Raw genomic sequence first — 16,411 nt, 5'->3', positions numbered from 1 at the left:
GGCGAAGCCTCGCGGGAGACCTGGCGCCTCCGAAGCCCCGCCTCCTGCCGGGTCCGCGGTTTGGTCCAGAGCCCGCCCAGCCTCCCGTAACTGCGGGGCGGGGGCGGGGGCGGGGGCGGGGGCGGGGGCGGGGGCGGGGGCGGGCGCAGGCCCTGGGCCACCATTGGGGCTGGAGCGGTGGGAGGGGAGGGAGGTGGACGGCCGGCAGGACCTGCGGTTTCAGCGGTGCCGCGCCACCGTGGCCCGCCCGGATCACGGACAGATGTTACTAGATTCGTTGGTGCCACTCTGGGACTTGACATCCAAGAGGGCGGCGCTGTGAAGACCTAGAGCGTAGAGCCAGAGCGGGCCGGCTCAGGCCTCACCTGGACCCTCGACCCAGACATCATCCCGCAGCTCAGAGGCCCCAGGCTCAGAGGGCACAGAAACGAAGACCCAACACAGCCATAAGTAAATAAATTAAAAAAAAAAAAAAAAAAAAACTCCATTTTTATTTCATTTATTTATTTATTTTTATTTTTTTGGCCGCACCGTGTGGCTGGTGGGATATGTTCCCCAACCAGGGATCAAACCCAGGCCTCTGCAATGAAAGTGCCTAATCCTAAGCACTAGACCACCGGGGAATTCCACCCCCAACAACAAAAATCTCCATTTTAAAATTTAGCTTTCTTTTCTTTTGCCTTCAACACTCTGTTCTTTTGCCTTCAACACTCTTGATTTTCTGCTCCTCAATAAGGAAAGCATGCTTGATCCTGTCATGGACACATTAGCTCCCATGGACCCACCATAGGTCCTGCTGACATGCTTTTTCGTTTTAGACAACCTCATAAAAACTTTAGGTCTCACAGCACGAACCCCTCAAAGTCAGCCTGGGCACACACTATATGTAGATTTTGGGGTTCCAGATGGCCTAGTTTTGTTAGAGGCTGTTGTAGGACAGCCTAGGACGTACATCAAACACTGGGCCATTCTGCATACCTCTAGATACCATCCCCTGGATACTATCTTAAGTGGAATTGGAAGGCTTTGAGCAGGGAGTGACACGATCTGATTTTAAAAGATCACTCTGATCATGTGAAGAATGAATTATAAGGAAGCAAAGGTGGAAAAAGGGAGCTAAGGCAACCACAATTTTGGAGAATACGGTGCACTCACTGGGGCTCTTTCAGGACAGCCAGGGTATTTCATCCTTTCATCCTCTCTGACACACAGAGCACCACAGTGTAAGGACTATGTTGTGGGTAAGGAAGCCTTTATGGAGCTCCTGCCTGGGCTAGTAGAAATATCTGTAGTAAATGAATGGAAACTAGGGAAGGGAGTGTCAGAACTACATGAAAGGAAAGCATGGAGGTGTGGAGTGCCTGTAGTGGGTATGAGGTGTTTGTTTCTTCTTTTTTATTATTTATTTATAACTAATTATTTTTTATTTTTATTTTTTATAACTCATAGCACACTTATTTACAAAACAGAAACAGACTCACAGACTTCGAAAACAAATTTATGGTTACCAAAGGGGAAAGGTGGTGGGTGGGGAGAGGGACACATGAGGAGCTTGGGTTGAACATACACACACTGCTGTATATAAAATACATAGTCAACAAGGACCTACCATAGAGCAAAGGGAACTCTACTCAATATTCTGTAATAACCTATATGGCAAAAGAATCTGAAAAAGAATGGGGAGATATATATATATAGAATACATATGTATAACTGAATCACTTTGCTGTACACCTGAAACTAACACAACATTGGTAATCAACAATACTCCAATATAAAATAAAAATTAAACAAAAAAAAGAAAGAAATGGTGAATCAAAATGAAAGGTAGCAGGGACCTTGCCCCTGGAGGGGTTGTTAAGCCAGGGGACTGTTTTTCCTGTAGTCGATTGGAAGCTATTGAAGAATTTTTAAGCAGGACAGTGATTTAAATGTATATGTATATGTCATGTGGATGCCCTGACATCAGTGTAGGATGAATTTTAGAGATCAGAGACTGGAGGAGAAAGGAAATAGGTAGGAGCATAAGAGAAAAATCAGAAGAATTCTCACTGGGGAAAGCAAGCAACATAATTTATTAAGTATGCAAGGCAATGCACTAAGGCTTTTCCATTTCATCTGCATAATAAGCAAGTATTGCTATTTTCATTTGTACGAGACTCTTGTATAAGAAACTTACTTAAGGTTACAACAGGTACTGGGTGGCCACATTGGAATTAAAGCTGATTTTGTTGTCACAGGAAGGACCAAAACAACAAAAAAACCAAGTCTGTGATGTTATATATACATTCAGAATTTTTATTTCAAAACAAAGAACCATAGTAACAATAATAGAAAATCCGTTTGGAAATTATTCACAATCTGGTCACTGAGAAATGGGAAGACTTCCACACTGCATGACTGCCAACCCACTAGTTTCGAGGAGCCAGAGCAGAGGTGCAGTTAGAGGAAACTCAGCCGTTCCAGCAAAGCCCCACCCCATGGCTCTGTGAGTTTTTATCCAAAGGCTCAAGGACCAGAGGGAATGGTGAGAACTTAGAACCAAAACAATGGCAACAGGCAAGGGTTTGGCTGAAGGACCTGAATGAAATATGTAAGCACCAAAGAGGGAAAGGGAGATCAAGCAACATATGAAAAAGGGAAGAAGGGCCCAATCTCCATTTCTAAAAATACTGGGTAACTGGGTGGGCGTAGAAGTGTCCGTGGCCTCTGGCAAGTGTAAACCCCTCCATCTCACCTAACTCTCTGAACCGCCCCAGAGATAGAAGCTTCAGTTTGTTTCTCACCGCCTTCAAAGAATGCCTCCCTCTCCCCTGTGACTCCCCTCCAGCACTCCCCAGAGGCACCGAGTCCCGATGTCACACGCTTTCCTGTCTCTCCCTGTTGTCGGAGCATGGAGCGAGTCCTCCACTCTCAGTCTCAAAATTTAGGGAGTTCTCCCCTTCCTCTCCAACAAGGAAAGGCAGCCACATGAGACCGAACTCTAAAGTCTGAAAGAAAACCATAGATTCAAATTCCACCCAGCAGAGGCAGTGCTATCGACATACATAGGAATGAGTTTGAACACATTCTATCCAAAAGGGGGCCTTAGGAACATAGAGGAAACAAGTTACCCATAAACTACTTCCACCCAGAGCAAGGTGACGGTGCACATACACTCACGCTCAAGTGTGGGCTCCACTGCACATCCACGCATACTGTCGAGTGTGGTCTGTGGGAAAGTTCAAGTCCCTGGAAGGGCACTTGACATAATACTATGGTAACATGGTAACAAGGGTAACTTGACATGGTAACAGACATAAACGAGCATGAGATGACCCTAATGTAACAACATACTTCAACTGGATAATAATCGTTCTGGAAAAATCCTCTCCCAGAGCTGAGGTTACAAATTCCAAGGTAGCTATGAACATCTCTGAATTCTTTTAAAGCTATGGCTTAAAACAAAATAAAAATCAACATCTAAAATCTTCTAAAGAACAAACTGAAGAAATAACGAACCTCTACCAAGAACCAATATTTTGGCTTGTTCATTTAGAAGGCTCTCCCACCAGATGATAGGAGTATTTAAAAAAAAAAAAAAAAGTGAGTTCACTACAAAGAAGCCGTTTGGTCCAGTGAGGGGAGAGAGGATTTCTAGAAATAACCATCCCTTCTCTGGACTCCATCCAAAATTAGAACCCATCAACTACCATTAACTACAATGCCCATCTTAGTGATAATCCTAGATTTCAAGTAATACTACATATAATCTTAAACAAAGGAAAAAGTTCCAAAGGAAACTAATAGCTTCTTTAGACAGGCACATGACTTTTCTGAGAAATCTGAGTTTTCACCTGAAGGACAGAAATTGTTAAGAGGCAACGTGCAAACCTCACACACATCATACACCCTCCAACAATGCATCACATTTCTCCCTAAATTTGTCCCTTCTTATTGCACCTTAACCTCTTCGGTATTAAATCTTCCACCGTATAACCTCTTTAAGCACCTCCCTCTAACCTCAATTTCCTTATGCTTTCATTATTTGGTAAAATTACTTTATACTTACAAAAATAAATATTTATGCAATAAAGCCAAAAGATAAAATAAATAAAACTCAAGTTAGTTTGCTCTGCAGAGCCGTATGGAAGTGAGGAAGACGGTCTTATGGAATCCCTCTCTGCCCTCCACATTCTTATGTGTATCTGCTTCCTGGTAAGTTGAGGTTGGAGGAACTGCAGCCTCATGCCCACTCCCCTAAAGGCCCTCGAGAGACGATAGTAGAACCTAAGGGAGCAAGAGCTGGCAAAGTTGTCATATGCCAAGCAGCCAATCCCTCCTGAAATGAAGGCAGGTTCACTTGGTCTCTCCTGAACAGAAGAGAATGTCCAAGAAATGAAATTTTTAAAAGCCTTTGAAGATAACAACTAACCCCAGCGTTGGGATCCTCTGAGCGCCCATGAGTGTGTGGGATGAGAAAAGAATTGAGTAGCAGCATTCAGAAACAGTCCTGGGTTACAACCTGATGAGGTCTCTCTCTTGCTTAGGGAGAGGTTGCATTTTCATGGCAGGAGGGAGGTGGGAAGGAGGCATTGCTTAGACGTTGGTGTCCTTGGTGGGCTGGATGCTGTTCATCTCTACGATGGGACCTTTCTCACCTCGGTTACCCGCCGGCACCTGCCCTTCAAAGGCTCGTGTAATTTCCTCAAAAGTCCTGCCACGAGTCTCAGGGACTTTGAAGAAGGTGAAGATCCAGAAGATAACAAGGAAGCCGGTGAAGACAATGAAAACATAGGCTCCTAAATAGAACTAGTCAAAGGACACAAAAAAAGGAGAGTTGGTGTAAAAATCTGGTCACTGACAAACTCGTTTCCTTCACAATCGTATTTCCAATAGGCCTGAAGCCATAACCCTTCTAGACTTCATGAAGACAGTAAGGTTTCTTCAGAGACTTGTTTATGATTTCACTGGTAACTTACTGTATTTCTCTGCCATTTTTTGTCATTCCTTTTCCTAGTCATTGAAGTTAGCTGTTTCCAAATACCTATTGAGTATTTTAGGCCTTTTGATTATGAGTTTTAAGATCTGGGTTTCTGAAAGACTCATGGAAACTGGGAATGCATTCTAGATGTCTACTGCTAGTTCCTTTACTTAACAAATCAGCTCTAGGCCATTTTATAATAGGACCTATCTCATCATTAACATCATAAAGCCATTAATGCTAAGCCAAATGATGGATTTTAAATATTGGTTTGGAATCCTAAGGCTTATTATTACCATTCTGTTTCTAGGCAGAACTATGTATTAGCTGGTTTCAAGATGGGCTGGGTGAGTTTTAAGTTACTTACTGCAGCTGAGGGGAAGAGCAGTCCAACCAAAAAGTTGGAGGTCCAGTTGGAACAACCAGCCACTGCCATGGCAGCCGGGCGGGGTCCCTGGCCGAAGAGTTCAGCCACAATAAACCAGGGAATGGGGCCTGGGCCAATTTCAAAGAAGGCCACGAAGGCCAAGATGGCCCCAATACAGATAAAGCTCATCCAACCATAATTATCCTACGAGAAAGGAACAAAGGAAAGTTAGTATTAGAGACAGCATGCCCCAGGCAGCATCCAGCTTCCCAGAGATGAGGACTGACTAATAATGAAAAGTTCCTTCTGTCCCGTGGTATAAAGGAGTTACTGGACCTAGAAGCCTTAGGTCCTTGTTTCTTTCTTCTTTTTTTTTTTTTGGCCTCACCATATGGCATGTGGTATCTTAGTTCCCCGATCAGGGATTGAACCCGTGCCCCCTGCATTGAGTGCAGAGTCTTAACCACTGGACCGCCAGGGAGGTCCTAGAAGCCTCGGGTCTTTGAAACCTAGCAGTGTGATCACAAATGTCATTCTGCACTGAGACCATTTTATCAGCTGTAAAAGGGGAATAATGACCTCAAGATTTCTTTAAGAATTAAATGAGATAATGTATTTTACAAACTATATGTTATATAGATATAGGGATTATAGCAATTTAATTATCTATCTCTGATAATCCACTTGTCTTAAAACTCTGGGCATGTTGCCTCTCCCAAATGTCATTTGTATGATCTCCAAACCTCAACTACCCACCCCCTCACCTTTCTGCACCACCCCCTTCCACCGCAAAGAGCGCTCACCTTTAATGACAAAGAAATGGTCATGAGGACGGAACAAAAAGCCATCCCTCCAAGGCCTATCAGGTGCAGCGTCCTCCTCCCTGCCTTTTCTACCAGGAACACCTAAAAGAATAAAAAAGAAACATCTGCATTCCCTTTCATGAAAACAACTATATGAGCTCTGGAATCTGCCTGATCAACAGCAGGATACCTGTTATAGTCACACTTCCTCTCTTCCAGCTTCTAGTTAAAAGCATCCTACATAATCCCCTCTATACTTCCTCTCGCCCATCCACTCCCTACTTGTTTGAAGAGTGAAGACTGTTTTACCCATCATTCAATAGCCCTTTTCCCCCAAAAGGAATTAAACAAAAAAAGGTTTAACTAAATGACAGAAGGGGGGTGTGGAAGGACATGCAACCCATCCTTGAACGTGTGTAGCAAGAATTCTTCTCCCACCTCAACAATGATCAAAACATCCGACTTACAGAAACCACGGTGAAGATGGTATTAACCACGCCTGCACCAATAGTGGCATAGATCGGCTCCTTGACACCTGCATCTTTGAAGATTCCTGTCGAGTAATAGAACACCTAACAGGGAACAAAAGATGCAACTGTGAAATACAATTGTGCATAGCAGTTACACGGAACCCTCCAAAAAATCAACTCAAAAAAGTCCCAGAAGTTAAGGAGTACTTCCCAGGGATTTTTGTTCAATCACGGTATCTTTTCTGCAAACGAATGATCTTCTGTATCTTATCTCTATTCTCTTCTTCAATTCTAGCTACTTATTTCCGCTTTCTTTTCCTTCTAACTATGCTTATTCTTTTTTTTTTTTTTTTAAATTGGTCCAAATACACACTAGTGGCTTGCTTTTTTATTTATTTATTTATTTATTTATTTATTTATTTATTTATTTTTGGCTGTGTTGGGTCTTCGTTTCTGTGCGAGGGCTTTCTCTTGTTGTGGCAAGCGGGGGCCACTCTTCATCGCGGTGCACGGGCCTCTCATTATCGCGGCCTCTCCCGCTGTGGAGCACAGGCTCCAGACGCGCAGGCTCAGTAGTTGTGGCTCACGGGCCCAGCCGCTCCGCGGCATGTGGGATCCTCCCAGACCAGGGCTCGAACCCGCGTCCCCCGCATCGGCAGGCGGACTCTCAACCACTGCGCCACCAGGGAAGCCCCACTATGCTTATTCTTACTGCTCCATTTAGTCTCTTCCTTAAGTTTACTTTAGTAACTTACATATAAAGGCTTAAGTCCCTTTAAGTTTTTCAATTACACTGTTCCAATAGACTTACTCCAACTCCCACCCCGACCAACAATGACAGGCATTGATGTCTCCACTTGATAGTGAAGAAACTGAAGAGTAACCTCAGCCTGATCGTGATTTAGAAGCAGAACTTGGGCTGGAATTCCAGGAACTAGGTCTTTGCAAGTGTTTTACGAAATAACACCAGCTATTATTTTAATTGAATATACACTATTAAATAAACTGCAATTTAATGTATACTATTTTTATTATTTGCTCAACACTGTGCTAATACGTAGGGCTGCTACAACTACCACAGCTAAAGAGATGTCAAAACATTGGTCTCAGACCTCAAGATAACAAGGGAACAGGATCTAGATCGCTCAGTCCCTCAGGTTTGGTTTAGGGGTTTATGATTTCACCCAGAGTACCTGCCCTCGTAGCAGCCAGTGTTCATCAGACTTTTTGATGAACATATGCTCCTACAATGGGAGTGACCATCTCCAGAAACAAGTCTTCAAATCCCTACCAACCTAAGACAGAAACTATGTATATTTTCCAGAATAAGATTCAGGCTGAGCTCTTGGAAACTGAGATATGGAGTGTCATCCTCAATGAAAACTGCTGCTCTAGGAGAGAAGCATGGAATTTAAAAAAAACCACAAAAACGAAGAATATTTAATAATATAAAGCTTGTGAGGAAAGAAGTCTGAACAGTTAAAACTAGAGATGAATAGGTATGCCAATTCTCTTCCTTATATAAAAGCTCACATATCAAAAACCTAACACGTATATACGCATCTCAAGCAAACTTCTTACAGTAAAATCTTCCTGCCTGGTGCCATGGAGCTAGGCCACATCATCTTACCTAAAGGCAGTTTACTCTGCTGGGTAAACACTATCCAGCCTCTTACCCGTCTGCCTTTAAGGGAAATTAGAAAACATCGTTTGTTCAAAGGTAGGTTGGAAAACTGACTTTCACACACCATTTCCTGAAAGGGCGGGGGTAGGGGCTGGGGGATGGATAGGTCCTGCCGGCAGAGCACTCATCTATCATTTGTAACTTTCCCAGGGTGGTCTTTTTCTGATCCTGTTTTGCAGGGCTTCGACTGGGGGGAGGCAAGCAGGCACCTGGGGTATAGAATTGAAGAAGGCGGTCCTTCTCAGGACATGTCTTGTATCTGGACACCTCACTCTAGTCCCAGCCTCGCTGTTCTGGAAAGTCTTGAGAGTATATTTGATTACGGTGGTTTTTCAAATGTGGAAATTTGAGATTGAGATCCATCAAAACCACCTGAGAGGCTTTTTCAAACTGTCTTTCCTCCCAAGGTCTGACATAACAGCCTCTAAGTCCTCAGGAGATGCACTGCTATTTCAAACACAAGTATCCTTGTGGTGCGTTAGGGAGAAAAGGCTAAGGACAAACTTAGTATTCTGAGTTATCACGTGTTTTGCAAAACGCTTTGTCACAAAACGATTTGATCACACTGATCACATTATGATGGGAAACCCTTAGGGCGTGAATCAGTACTTAGAAGGGGGACAGGGGTGGGTGTTCTTCATATCCAAATATTTTATCTGCAAAAGGATAGGTGTAGGAATGCCCTCTCTGCCCACAACCAAGACTCAAGAGCAGAAGCTGATTTTTGCATAGAATACTATGGCTACCTGCCCACTGCTAGCTTCCATTTTGCCTCACACTTAACTATCATAGTCACTATTCTAAGTTGTAAAAAATATAGAGAATGATAAGCCCAGCTCACTCGGAATTTGCCTGTGTGCCCACACACCTCCTAATTGCTCCCCAGGGCTTTACACTGATTTTAGATTGCACAGTCCTGGGAAAAAACCCAAGGTGTATCAACTCTCAGATCTGCTTTGATTATATGGCCTACGTTATCACTGATAACATTATGTAATAAGACAGATCAGAGTTAAAGAGGACTGAAAATTTTTTAAATGAGTGGTCAAGAAAAGAGGATTAATAAAAATTGACAAATTGTGATACTCTATATATTAAAAAAAAATCTGGAAGAGGACAAATGTTAACTATAAGTTCCAAGGCTAAGGGTGACAAACTTTTAATTGATTCTCTCATCTTTCCACATGGAAAACATGTACTATAGATAATTTTAAGAAATAGGGAATTCCCTGGCAGTCCAATGGTTAGGACTCCGTGCTTCCACTACAGGGGGCATGGGTTTGATCCCTGGTTGGGGAACTAAGATCTGACCAAAAAAATTAAAAAATAAATAAATAAAAATGAAAAAATTAAAAAAACGAAATGGAAACCTGGATAAAGAGCATTTTCTGAGAGGCTGCTCTGTGGCAAGCATTGTGGGGGATCCCTGGATATAAAAGAAGGTGAGCAACAGCCAATGCTATTCACCTCTGGTCAGGTGTTTTAAGTGGAATACTGTAGGACACGTTTGACATACAAGTGGGCACTCACAGCGTTGATCCCCGAGAGCTGCTGAGAGAGCTGGAGCATGATGGAGATGATGATGGGCTGTCGGTAGCTGGGGGCTCGGAAGAGCTCCACCACAGTGACTTTTTTTTCCTGTGCCATTCTTATACTCTCATCTTTCATCTCCTGGATGTCCTGAGCCACATCCTGGGTGCCCCACAATCGCTGGAGAACTGGTGAAAAGCATGAAGAGGAAAGGTTAATGATAAGATGCTGTCCCGAATTCCTTTTCCCCATGAGACGGATGGGAAGAAGCCGCCCAGATGAGCCCTGCATCTGGCGGCTCAATCAGCATCTGGTTTTAACTCACCTTCTCACCCCATCCTTCAGGGGCTGCAAGTTTCTGACTTAAGCATAATCAGACAGGGAAAGGAGATGACAAAAACCAGATCCAATGTCCTCATCCTAAAACGAACCATAAGCCTAAGATTCCTACAGTGAAGGTGTGAAGGGTACTCACTCTCCTTAGCGCTCTCCTCTTCCTTTCTGTTAATGAGCAAGAATCTAGGACTTTCAGGGCAAAATGGAAGGGAGGCACATTGGAGGATGGCCGGGATGATGGTGAAGCCCAGGAGCAGGGGCCAGAGCTCTTTAGTCCCCAAGATGATGTTTAGCCCAAAGATCTAGAAACCAGACAAAGACAATACTATAAATTCCATACTTTACAGACTACAAGTTGATTTAAAAAAAACGTTCAGAAGATCATCTGTTCTTTTATCACGGGAAAAGGTAGTCTCTACTACTTTTTCTACCCTGCCTGCTTCCTTAGCCGTCTGTGAACTATGGTAATATTAATTAATATCTGAAACATATATAGTTGACTATGTGCCAGACGTTCTTTTTTTAAATTGAAGTATAGTTGATTTACAATGTTGTGTTAATTACTGCTGTACAGCACAGTGATTCGGTTATGCATAGATATATTTTTTTTAAAAAAAATATATTCGTTTCCATTACGGTTTATCATAGCATATTGAATACAGTTCTCTGTGCCAGACATTCTCTTGACTGTCTTCTCTATGTAAATTCATTTAATGAGTTGGGAAACTAACACTCAATAAGTTCTAGAGTACCTGGGCCACCAGAATCCCAATAACGATGCCCAGCTGGTTGAGAGTGCCAAAGGCCCCCCGCAGGGCAGTGGGAGATATCTCTCCAATGTACATGGGCACGAATCCTGTGCAGAGTCCACAGAAGAGGCCAATAACCAGTCGGCCCAGGATCAGCATTTCAACTGACTCCGCTATTTTGCAGAACCCCATAAGGCAGCCACCAGCGATGGCCAACAGGTTGACAATAAGCATTGAATTGCGCCTGAAAGATTAAACAAAAACAAGTGAAGTGGGACCTCCCTGGTAGCGCAGTGGTTAAGAATCCGCCTGCCAATGAAGGGGACACGGGTTCGAGCCCTGGTCCGGGAAGATCCCACATGCCGTGGAGCACTAAGCCCGTACACCACAGCTACTGAGCCCACGTGCCACAACTACTGAAGCCCGCGTGCCTAGAGCCCGTGCTCCACAACAAGGGAAGCCACAGCAATGAGAAGTCCACGCACTGCAACTAGAGAAAGCCCCCATGCAGCAACTTAGACCCAATGCAGCCAAATAAATAAATAAATAAATAAAAACAAAAAACAAAAACAAGTGAAGTTAGCAAAATAGACCTGATCTCCCCCTTCTTTCCTAATCATTCTACTCTTCTCCAGGCTCATATATCTTTTGGTCTAATTTTTCCACTTTCTACTATCAGAACATATCTGGTTGGGATAATCAAGATCAATGGTTCTTACACCTCAGTATGCATAAAACTCACCTAGAGAACTTGTTTAAGATTCTCCCCTCTACGTCCTATCTGTAGGCTAGGATTTTAGCAAGCACTTTAAGGCCAGTTGTTCTCAAAGTGGTCCACAAACTAACAGCATCAGCTAGAAATTTGCTAGAAATTAAAATTGTCCCACCCTACCCCAGACTAATCATTAGGCCTGAATCTGGGTTGGAGCCCAGCAATCTGTGGGACTAGTTTTCCCTTGATGGGAATTTGAGGTGCTCTCATTCAAATGCATCATCACCTCCCTGCTCTAAGCCTCAATACTTGTCCTCAATGCAACCAGTATAGCCCCCTTCCTTGCCCAGTTTCTGATCAAGACCTGCCAAACCGGGACTTCCCTGGTGGCACAGTGGTTAAGAATCCGCCTGCCAATGCAGGGAACACAGGTTCGAGCCCTGGTCTGGGAGGATCCCACATGCCGCGGAGCAGCTAAGCCCGTGCGCCACAACCACTGAAGCCCGCACGCCACGGCTACTGAAGCCCGCGAGCCTAGGGCCTGAGCTCCGCAACAAGAGAAGCTACCTCAATGGGAAGCCTGCGCACCGCAACAAAGAGTAGCCCCCGCTCACCGCAACTAGAGAAAGCCTGCGCGCAGCAACGAAGACCCAACTCAGACAAAAAAAAAAAAAGTATTAATACCTGCCAAACCGGTTGACAAAGAGTCCAACAGAAAAGGAGCCAATCATACCACCAACGGAGAAGATGGCCACAGACAAGGACCACAGGGACGTGAGCAGCACCTCAGAGGGAGGGTTTTTTAACCTCTCTTGCAAAGTGTAATTGAGAAAGTCCTTTATGATCTGCAAATTAAAATGGTTGGTGGGAGAGGAGACCGTTACAACTGGATGAGAAAAGAAACAAACATTGGGGATCTTCCCCTCCCTAAGAGAACAGCATTACAGTTACTTTCTAGGTAGCGGATCAAGGGAATAAATAGATGGCAATGGAAGAGACAGGTAATACACTGGAGTTAATGTTACCAGCTCTGAAAAGAATAATTTTTTATTTGTCCTGAAAATTCCAGTAGGTAGTACTGATGTACTCTTGTTCAGTGACTATCCCAGCCACCCTCCCGCCCTGAGACTTTGTAACTAACCCCTAAGGGATAATAAAGGAAGTGTATCACCATAGGGTGAGAGGAAGAATGGGTACAGTCCAGGGTACAGGGAGCCCCTGAGCCTTTTGCCTTGATCAATGATTCAATTAGACCCCCACCAATATCATTCCCCCTCTAGGTCTTAGCCAAGCTACCTACCAAGTCTGTCTAAACTTGTTAATTCTGGAAACCCTACCTAAAGGAATAATTACCCTATTCCAAACTCTAGCTGCCTGGCACTCACCACCTCAGGAGCATTGATGACTCCAGTGTTGTAGCCAAACTGGAAAGAGCCTATTGTAGCAATCGTGATGGCAAAGATCAGAGGGGCGGTGACCTGGGGGGGAGGGAGGAGAGAAGAAACAGTCTAAACTCTTGATGGATGATTGACTCTTATTAAGGAGATGTATATATCAGGAGAACTCAGCCTGTGAGCGGTATGAAAACAACAAAAACTTAACGATTTAGGTAATGAATGAGGAACACGAAAGAACTGAAGAGCTTATCTGGAAATACATAGGTGAGCGTGCAGAGTAAACTTGGGGAAAGTGGCAAGAAAATTTGGGAGAAGGGAGAAGTTAAGAGAACTGGGTTAGTCGGTTTGGAAGTATTCAAAAAACAGCCCCAGGTAAGAGCGAGCATAGAACTGTGCTCAGGAATAGAAAAAATTGTGATTGCTAAGAACAGTTGACTCTGGAAACAGCTAGATCCAGCGTACGCTCACCCGTACCCCAGATTCCACAGAAGCCCGAGTACTGGTGGTGTGTCGTCATCACCAGGCTGCTCTTAACTGCATCACGTAATCTACAGGATCAACCTACTGTATCCTTGGTCCCATCTGAAATTCTTCCCGTTCACTTAATAATGTACTGCTATCCCCCACCCAACCACCAGGGGGCGAGCACAAGCTCACTCCCAACCCCAGATGGAGACATTTTGTGAGGGGCCGTGCAGTAATCAACCCAGTCATCACTCACCTTGCTGGGAATAATTCCAGTGGGCGTGATCTTACTTTCCACCTCAAGGTAGCTCAATTTTTACGCCTGAGAACCCCAACCCTTCCTCATCTTAAACTCCTTCCCTCTCAGGTCAGACAGTGGCAGGCCAGGAGTTTCAGTTCCCCAAATTGACCTTGCCTCCCAGGCATCTAGTAGCCCTGAAGCCCCACCAGGGCACCGCTTTCTGTTTAATCCTCTCCTTTTAGTAAAAACCTCTTCTATTTCTCTCATCATTTACTATTCTTGAGGGCCTTCCCACTTTTTCATCCCTTCTCTTCTTTTATTTTCAAGTAAGCTACCTTAGTGAATGAAAATACCTTTCTCCCTACAAATACTGCATCCATAACACACAGTAATACATTAATATATTGTGCACTCACAATCAACCACAACAGGGAGGACAACTGGAATTCTCTCTCCTTAGTATCCAGGGAATCCCATAGGTCATAGAACAGATGGCTGGACACCGACCCAGGTCCCAAAACAAATCCCAGGTCCTTTCAAGGTCTAAGGCTTCCAGAGAAATCCTCTTGCTGGTTCTCAGACCCACACTCGTAATCAACACAACCAAGCAGCCCCTGATCCCCTGAACACTCAACCGTTTCATCCTCACATTCTCAGTAGCCTGTAATTGTACTAAAGAAAAAAAAAAAAAAAAAAACAACGGGAAACAAACACAACTTCTCCAGGTGACTTTCCCTACCACAGGAAGGTGAATCAAACGGGGATAAATCCTTTATAGGAAATGACATCCAAAGAGAACTGGTGGGAACTGCAGGCTGGGGAAGAAATGGAAAGGCTTTAAGATGGCTAGGTGACTCCGTATAAAAGAGAGCACAGCCATCACCGTTAAGGCTTGCCTTTCGGAGCGTACTCCAAACAAGCAAAACCCAGTAATTGTATCGCTCTTACCTTCGCTGTCCCCATGGCCCTAAATTAATTCCTTTCAAATCTTCAATAAAGATCTAGAGGTGGGATTCCAGAGACCCCTCTTCCAGCCAACAAAACCTCAAAAATGTCCTTCTCTGCAGCAAGTTTTCCGGCAGATCCTCGGTACCGCTCCAACGTCTCCTCCCGCACCCTTAGGATGGGCACCTATTTATAAGCTCCGCAAAGGGCGGAGCCTGGGCGACAAGCCCCCAGCCCCACCCCACCCCCGCCCCCAGTGATCTCCGGACCTCCCGGAATTTTGTGACCTCAAGCTCTGCCCCCACCCTAGACAACACCCCCCCCCCATCTCTTTAAAACCACATCCTCCACCCTCCCTACTCCGTGGTTTTTTTTTTTTTTTTTTTTCTAAGCTCATCCTCCTTCCCTCTTCTAAGAGCAGCTACAGCCTCTTAGTTTCACAGACAAAAATGCTACCAGAAAAGCCTGGAGGGAGGGCAGATACACTTTATTTTTTGCTCTCGCAAGCGCTCAGAACTGAATCAATCCGTAAAGAGATGAGAGTAAACGCTCTCTATATAAAGCAAAGTCGAGTGGGTGCTACTAGATGAGAGTTAACGTTGTTTGACGGAGTGTAAACAGAAACTATTCCTACTCCTATGAATTTATCAGCTGCTCTTTGATTGTAGGCTGTGTCTACAATCTTGAAGGGGAGGGAAGGACAGTCTGAGTGAGAGAAGGAAAGCGAATGAAGGAAGAATTGGAAGAATTTTTGGCTCTACTACTCTCTCCTGGGAGAAAACCTGAATGTCTAGGAGCCAAACCAACTCTGCTGGGCTGCAGAAAGGAGAGAATCAGCTGCCCACGGGACACAATCCAAACTCCTGAAAATATGGCATTCACCAACTCCCCACCCATTCTGAATTCTACCCTTTCTGCAGTGTTTTGCCTCTAGTCTCGGGTTTACAGTGCCTAGAGAGAGGACAATGATCAAATTCCGTTAAACAGGTATTTGCAGAGCACAAACTACGCATCCGAAGTTGCGGATTCATCAGTATATAGGACAGAAAAGTCCTGGCCCTCAAGGAATTTATGGTGCTTCCCTTCTTCCACTTAAAACATTAAACAGGGACGAGGCCAACGGATTCTCACACAACTGGAGATAATTAGCAATATCCTATTCCTTCTGGGCTGTGAATTTCTTGAAAGAAAAGGGTAGGATAAATATCTGATTTCTAAGCCATACAAGCAAAGTGAGCAAGATGAGCAGGAAAAACAGATAAGAAAAATCGGAGCAGAGGAAGACGAAGGAAAATAAAAGGAGAGAGAAGTGCTTCTGTGTGAGAGTTAACGAAGGAGGACAAGTTCGCTGTAGGTGGAGTTGGGTGGCTTTGCTGGGGGGAAATATCAGTGGTCAAATTCCTAATGCCTATTAATCTGTAGACTAGCAGGCCCTGCAGGGGAAGAGCGGGTGGGGTGCGACAAGCCGGTAAAGAGGTAGAATTATGCGAGAGGAGCCACTGAAGAAAGTGCACCTTCCTTTGGGGTTTTGGTTGGGAGCCTGGAATTCAAACTGGTACTACTGGACCTGAAACAGACCACATCGTGTGGTCTTTCCTGAAAGGAGGATTTTTTAAGAAAACTGAAGTATCACTGACTTACATTATTTTATTAGTTTTAGGTGCACAACATTACTGATTCGATATTTTTATACATTACAAAACGAAACCACTAAATGAGGATATTTTCTAAATCTCGTTAGCTGAGAGA

The 16,411-nt window shown here is 44.2% G+C and overlaps 1 protein-coding gene across 3 annotated transcripts; it reads right to left on the bottom strand.

The window, feature by feature from the left end:
* Positions 1–2,284: 2,284 nt before the first annotated feature.
* Positions 2,285–14,842, bottom strand: SLC2A3 (solute carrier family 2 member 3). 3 transcript variants are annotated; one of them, XM_036865398.1, is made up of 10 exons: positions 14,666–14,842; positions 13,000–13,092; positions 12,299–12,459; positions 10,906–11,146; positions 10,293–10,455; positions 9,818–10,005; positions 6,601–6,705; positions 6,134–6,235; positions 5,331–5,534; positions 2,285–4,791 (listed from the first exon to the last, which is right to left on the bottom strand). In XM_036865398.1, the coding sequence occupies exons 1-10, from the start codon at positions 14,678–14,680 to the stop codon at positions 4,579–4,581; spliced, it is 1,485 nt and encodes a 494-aa protein (XP_036721293.1). In that variant the 5' UTR covers positions 14,681–14,842; the 3' UTR covers positions 2,285–4,578. The 3 variants fall into 3 exon arrangements, with proteins under 3 accessions (XP_036721293.1, XP_036721294.1, XP_036721295.1); XM_036865399.1 differs by lacking the exon at positions 14,666–14,842 and adding an exon at positions 13,733–14,127; XM_036865400.1 differs by lacking the exons at positions 12,299–12,459; positions 13,000–13,092 and having other exon boundaries at positions 14,666–14,687.
* Between the last annotated feature and the right edge of the window lie 1,569 nt (positions 14,843–16,411).

This window comes from Balaenoptera musculus, chromosome 10 (genome assembly GCF_009873245.2).
Source record: "Balaenoptera musculus isolate JJ_BM4_2016_0621 chromosome 10, mBalMus1.pri.v3, whole genome shotgun sequence".
Lineage (NCBI taxonomy): Eukaryota > Metazoa > Chordata > Mammalia > Artiodactyla > Balaenopteridae > Balaenoptera > Balaenoptera musculus.
This window is presented reverse-complemented; position numbering and strand designations above follow the sequence as displayed.

Bases quoted from the DNA above. Each gene is read 5' to 3' on its own strand.
- SLC2A3 (XM_036865398.1), bottom strand. The intron at 12,460-12,999 runs GTGAGTGCCAGG...TTTAATTTGCAG, and splicing joins TCATCAATGCTCCTGAGGTG to ATCATAAAGGACTTTCTCAA. The intron at 6,236-6,600 runs GTAAGTCGGATG...TTATTCTTTTAG, and splicing joins CCATCTTCACCGTGGTTTCT to GTGTTCCTGGTAGAAAAGGC.